Raw genomic sequence first — 6,000 nt, 5'->3', positions numbered from 1 at the left:
GGTGATATAAACAAGGCACCATGGCAAATGAACCATGAGACGCAAGTCCCCAAGTCTAAGGCAAAGGCAAAGGGAGAAGCTGTGCAAGGAGCAACTCAATGGACAACCTCCCTCAAGGTGTCATGATCCAGCAATGCAACCACTCAAGAATACACTTGCAATGCTCGAGATGCAAAGACATAAAAGTCAAAAGCCAAGTTAGAATTGGACTTTGAAGTGTAAAGCATGGACCCCAAACTAAAATGAATAAAAGAAAAAAGTCTAGATAGACAAAACAGACTAACTAGATGAGAAAACTTGTCAAGAATCCAAGTCATAGGTGAGTAGAAACTAGCTGCTTGAATGAGAACTTGCGCTAGGGCCTCAAAACAAGTCAAGTGGTAGACCGGCAAACACTAGCCTGCATGACAAGAACGGCAGGGCATTCACCAAATGCATGGCTGTCTTAATTATGGGGTTGGCATACTGAATGTTCATCCATCCATCCATCCATAATGGAGCTTCGCCTAATATAAGTATCTGTCATTTGAGACCTGGAAAAAAACCTAACTCATGCTAATCTACCCCACACAGCTGTCTTCAGTGTCAACCGTCATGAAACCAAAATTCAGAACCCCTTCACCCTCATGGATGAAGTTATCAAGACCACTGTCATGGTAGCCAAAGGCCTAGTTACAAACATCATTCCAATTGCAGGTGTCCTTGACTACTGACAAACACTGTTATCAAAGTCAAGGTCAGTTTGTTGTAAGGAATATCCGCCACCACTCTTTAGTTCCTATCCTCATTAAGAATGTATAGGACTGAGTCCTGAAATCATTGTTGCCTCTGCATTAGGGTGACTAAAAGTAACAACAATATTTATGACAACTTTCTTGAAATCAAATTGGATATCATGAGGACCAATTTAGATAATAACAAGGATGCTTGTTAACAGTCAGTTGCATAGAATTATACGTCAGCATAAAATTGTCTGAAGACCAAAATCAGGAATGTATCCTTTGTGAATGGTCGCACTGTGGAGCCCAAAAGGCAAGCAAACACAGTGACTTACTATGGCTTAGGTATAATGTATTGAGCATCAATTAGGACAAAACACCAGCGATCCCATTTATCACTTGTACATGAAGGTCTGCAACTGCAGAGCACATCGAAAAAGCATCTCATAAAAATTACAATCAAAGAATTGGCAGCCTGTCTGTCGTTTGAGATCCCTTTGGACGAACATACTTGAGAATCATTTAACACCATATGCAATAATGCTTTAAGCAACTCTTTGCACAAGATAAGAAGCATCTTTAAAACTCGATAGAGCTTGCTTACAGTGCTGAGTTGAACAAGCTTGGTAGAATCTCAAGCCCAACTTCAACCACATTGCAGCACCAAATAAATGCTCCTAATAAATTAGGGATTACAATACAATCCTCCACAGACAGCTGCCAGATTTCATGGAGGGAAAAGGCTGTACAACAAGTGCTTGAACTCTACTGCGGCCTTGTGCTGGTCCGTGGTGTTACCCCATGTAGTAGCTTTGCAAAGCCCGTAAAGCTCAACTTTCCATCCATATGCCTGACCCAATCATGGAAAACAACATGAGCAGGAACTGTTGGTGACAGTCCTACCTCCTGTCATAAAAAGTTGAAAATCAGAGAACAGATGCTGTTAGTATCCATGCAGCTTGCAGGCTGGCCCCAAGTACCAGACAGACCAGAGATATGCTCTGATTATTAAAAAGACAATCCAAGTCCAACGGCTCAATGATGCAGTTGACTTACTCGGGCTAACTCTTCAACATTGACCACTCGATTGCCATCTCTTTCAAAATATTCATAAGCAGTCCTGGCATACTGCTCCCAGTGTTCTAGTGCTTCAAGCTGGTGTACACTGATTGCAGCTGCACAGAATTCTTGAAAGTCCAGCTTCTTAAAAGCGAGTGCATCCATCTGTTTTCATTAATATGAGCTGCAATTAGAAAACAATTTTGAAAGCGCACACAAAATCTGTATATATAGGTAGTTTTTCAAAATAACCATGATGACTGAGCAACCAAAGACATCATGCACGACCTAAGTGAGGGAATACACACGAGATATTTCCCTCTTTTGAAGTTAGCTATTATATTCATATGGGGATCCTTCAATATGGGATACCTTCAATATGCCCTTCCTTGTCCAGCTACAGTTAGTAATATGAATTCAGCCCTAAGCCTCAGATGAGGAGGTATCATGCTAGCCATCCATAAGGTTGACGTTTCGCAAGAAAAGGGGATGTTGTCAGAAGTATCGGTGCAAAGAGCCGACCATTGTGCAAATCTCACTAACTTAGGGGCAGGAATCACCATTCATCATCGCAGTGGATCCATAATGAATTTCCTGTCATTAATAACTCCCATGCCTCACATTTGGGCTGCAGTGCTACACTAGCAAAATTTCTTTCATCGTCCACATCTTTAACACTACTAACTACCATGCATGCATTATAGCCACCCCAATGCACCTTTTGCAACTTCCTTAGGAGATAAGAAGTCGCTTCCCTCTGGGTAGACCCCCAGAAGACGTACCAAAAGGTTTTGATCCCTTCGAGTTTAGCCTTTGTGAGGCATAGTAACAAGTAGAATGTTGTTGCTGGGCCTCACACCCAACTCAAAAAATCAAAAATCAAAAAGATCATGCATGCATTTGGCACCTCATTCAGTAGTCCCAAAGATTAGCTCCACAAAAAAACTTGAATCTACAGTCCGTTGATGTACAAACCATATTGGACTGCAGCTTGCAGGTGCAGTTGGAAAAGATAATATACAGAGAGGCATTGATAGCCTCCAAAGAGAAAAACTGCCTACAGCTGTGACTTGAAAATAAGCTGTCTTTAAGTCTAAATGATTAATGCCCAGTATAGAACTCAAGCATCAAGCGCTTATCCAGTTCAGAAAGTACCCCATCATCCAAACAACTGCCTGGTACATAGTATGCAACAGGTTATAAGTTTGTAACTGTGATTAATTCCATCAGGATCTGTAATTCATCTCTTAAAGCCAGGTCTGTCCCTTTCAGGACCACAAGCTCTGTAACCTTACCTGAATTTAAATCCTTTCATTTCCTTATAATCATGATAGATTACTTATTCCGCAACCAGAGTCAAAAAACAAAGGCTTGAAAAGTCTTCTTTGACGCCCCCCCCCCCCCCCAAAAAAAAAAGATGTGTTCCTTCAAGAAGCTTTCAACGTACTTTAGGATCTCATACTAATGGCTCATCACTCTAGAACTATGTTGAGTCACACATCTACCAGTGTCCAATGACCATAAGCATTACTTGAGTGGAACTCGTTCATGATTGCTTATGAAATGGCACAGATCCTTCAAGCCATAACACAATATTGAACTACAAAATCTTAAGACCCACATTTTATTTAGAAGAACATACAAGTAACAGCCTCATCAACAGAAGTGACTTGAAATCGAAGAGTATTTTTCAACAATGTCCACTGCATCTTAGAAAAAAACATTTGAGTGATGGAGGCCATCAACACAAGTGACTTGTAATCAAAGAGGATATTCAAACAATTTTCATCATCTCTAAACATGTAGGAGTACAGTTATCTCTATGGCTTGCACGATTACATGACAAGTATTTGATATGATATATCAAAAGCATGGTTATCTTTCTCCCCTTTGTTTAAGAAAGGCCAATTTCAAACTTGAATTTCCTTTTCATAACTTGTGAGAACATTATCTTCGCAATCCACCTACTATCTTGTATCTCACAAAAGTGCTGACTCCATGTGTCAAGGTGTTTTGTCATGAGACTTCATAAATAGAGATAACTCTATGCCATAGGGTTTAGTCCAGACCTAAACTCAGGTTTCTTTGCTTCTCCAAAAACTTTGGAGTTCTAGCAATTATCTGTCCCCTTTTAAATCACTTTCTTCTGGGAAGGAGAAGCCTAACCTGTGATACAACCGGTAATAGATATTTGATTCTCTCAATCACACGTAATCAACCAAAACAGAAGAAGGATCAGAAAAATAGAAACAAGACAAAAATATGGTGGACAGCCCCGGCCCCAAACCTCCATCCATCACTAAAGGCACAGCACTAAGGTGGGCACTGAGATCCCCCCAAGACACCCATCACACACAGAACTCGCCTTGAACCAACCAAAACAAGATATCAGGGAGCTCTTCACCAGAATTCTTGACACTAACAAAGCAAAGTCGAGAGCTTCTCCTTCAAATCTGCTATGAATCCCAGCTCAGCTTTGAACTTTTAAGTCTTCTACAGTGGACACATACCAGCAGTGAAATATGAGGCCACCAGAGTTAATGCCAATCCAACTGCCCATCATCCACAAAAAAGAGAGCTGCTACTAAGAGTGCTTTAAATTCATCATGCGTTCATAGCACATTATTGTGAGTCTCACACACATCAGTGGTTGTGCTAAAGGGTAGTTGGGTTACTCTCTGTCACATCCTTGGACATCTAGGATGGCCACCCACATGATTGGCACAGATGAGCTCCCGAGTCCTTTTCTATAGAACTCGTTCAGTCATCAACCACCCTAATGTTTAAGGCACATTTGCACCGAGTCATTACTCAACATATGGTCAGCCACCGACAATGCAGGCATGGTAAACAGTGTACGAGTCTTACAAGGTGTTAAAAGCATACTAGAACAATATGGGACATACACAAGTATTTGGAGAATAAAATACAGTTCTTCATGCAATCACCAAAAAGACCTAAATATGAAGGTCACACGCATTATACATTTCTTTGAAAAAGGGGTAGATGAAGAGGACCAAGGTAGAGGTAGGGGTAGGGCCAGAGGTAGAGGTAGACATAGACATAGACTCTGCAGGTAGAGGTAGCAGTAGATTCTAGCAATAGAGGTAGAGGTAAGCACTTAAGAACTTGAGGAGGTGAGTAGCAAGTGCATGAGAAGACTTACTTGAGAGCTTAAGAAGATGGAGTGGCAAGTCCATAAGAGGGCTTGCTTAAAAGAGGGCTGAAAGTAGCAAAGGTTCAACCTTCTCACATCCCCCTGAAACAGCCTTAAAATGGCTAAAAAGGTGGTAAAGAAAAGGTCGGTTTTCAACCCTACAGAGGCCATTTCTGTGAAATAGGCTGATTGTGCAGTTTGCATACAGAATGTACTATCCATATCCATTCTGTACAGATCAAATGAAATGCATATATGGCTGCAGGTGCCCCTTCTATATGTCCAAGAATGTAACACTCTCCCAGCATTGTCTGAAGTCCCATCGCTTCTTGATAGACCTGACAAAGGACCATGCTACTTTCCAAGATAATTAACATGAAAGCATCTTCCAAACTGCCCAGAACTCCAATTGGTAGGTAGCATCACAGAGCTACTTCACATTATAGAAACCCCATATTTTGCAGCTTCCTTTAAAAAGAACTCCCTGAACTGCTTGCTTCAATTGCTACTATTGAATCTTAAGCCAGCACAATTAACCCTCTCAATTCTTGGAAGATCACTCACTCCATTGCCTGTCAGCCGCTGCTGCCTCGTATTCTTGAGCCTTTCAGACATTTGTTACCAAGTGTGAGATTATATGGGTATTTGCATCACTATGACCTGAATAAGTCATTAGAAACTTCAATCTAAGGTGCGTCCTCAAGTGCAGGAACAATGACGAAATCCCCAATGACATGCTCAAATGGAGAAACCAGACACCCCGTTCCTCCTGCCTGCCCCTCCACGCAATGCACTGCACCTCTCCCTCCCACCATCTCCCCGCTCCATCGCACTGCCTCCCCCCGCGCTCCCCCCACGTCTGGTCAACCCCTCTGCCCTGCTGCTCCCCCACACCTGGTCACCCCCCCACCCTGGCATCTCCCCCGTGCTGTCCCCCGTCTCCTTCACCATGCAGCCACCTGCCTACAGGCCCCCCATGCTGTCATCCGTGGCGCCCGGAGCCTCTATCGCCGTCAGAAAACAGTTCCCCCCCCTTCCTCGCCATCGCCCCCCTCCCCCCCCCCC

At 42.7% G+C, this 6,000-nt stretch overlaps 1 protein-coding gene across 2 annotated transcripts in view; it reads right to left on the bottom strand.

The window, feature by feature from the left end:
* Window positions 1-918: 918 nt before the first annotated feature.
* LOC148012344 (CDPK-related kinase 5-like) overlaps window positions 919-6,000 on the bottom strand; it is a 40,064-nt gene continuing 34,982 nt past the window's right edge. The window contains exons 10-11 of one of the 2 annotated variants that reach the window (XM_087669809.1): window positions 1,776-1,943; window positions 919-1,625 (exon numbers count right to left, since the gene is read on the bottom strand). In XM_087669809.1, coding sequence (XP_087525935.1) covers window positions 1,485-1,625; window positions 1,776-1,943 — 309 coding nt within the window. In that variant the 3' untranslated portion in view covers window positions 919-1,484. Of the gene's footprint in view, window positions 1,626-1,775; window positions 1,944-6,000 lie in introns of those variants that run through there. The other variant, XR_015689168.1, reaches the window with a different exon arrangement.

This window comes from Lygodium microphyllum, chromosome 27 (assembly GCF_053477565.2).
Source record: "Lygodium microphyllum isolate KBCC chromosome 27, Lygodium_microphyllum_v1.1.10, whole genome shotgun sequence".
Classification (NCBI taxonomy): Eukaryota; Viridiplantae; Streptophyta; class Polypodiopsida; order Schizaeales; family Lygodiaceae; genus Lygodium; species Lygodium microphyllum.
This window is presented reverse-complemented; position numbering and strand designations above follow the sequence as displayed.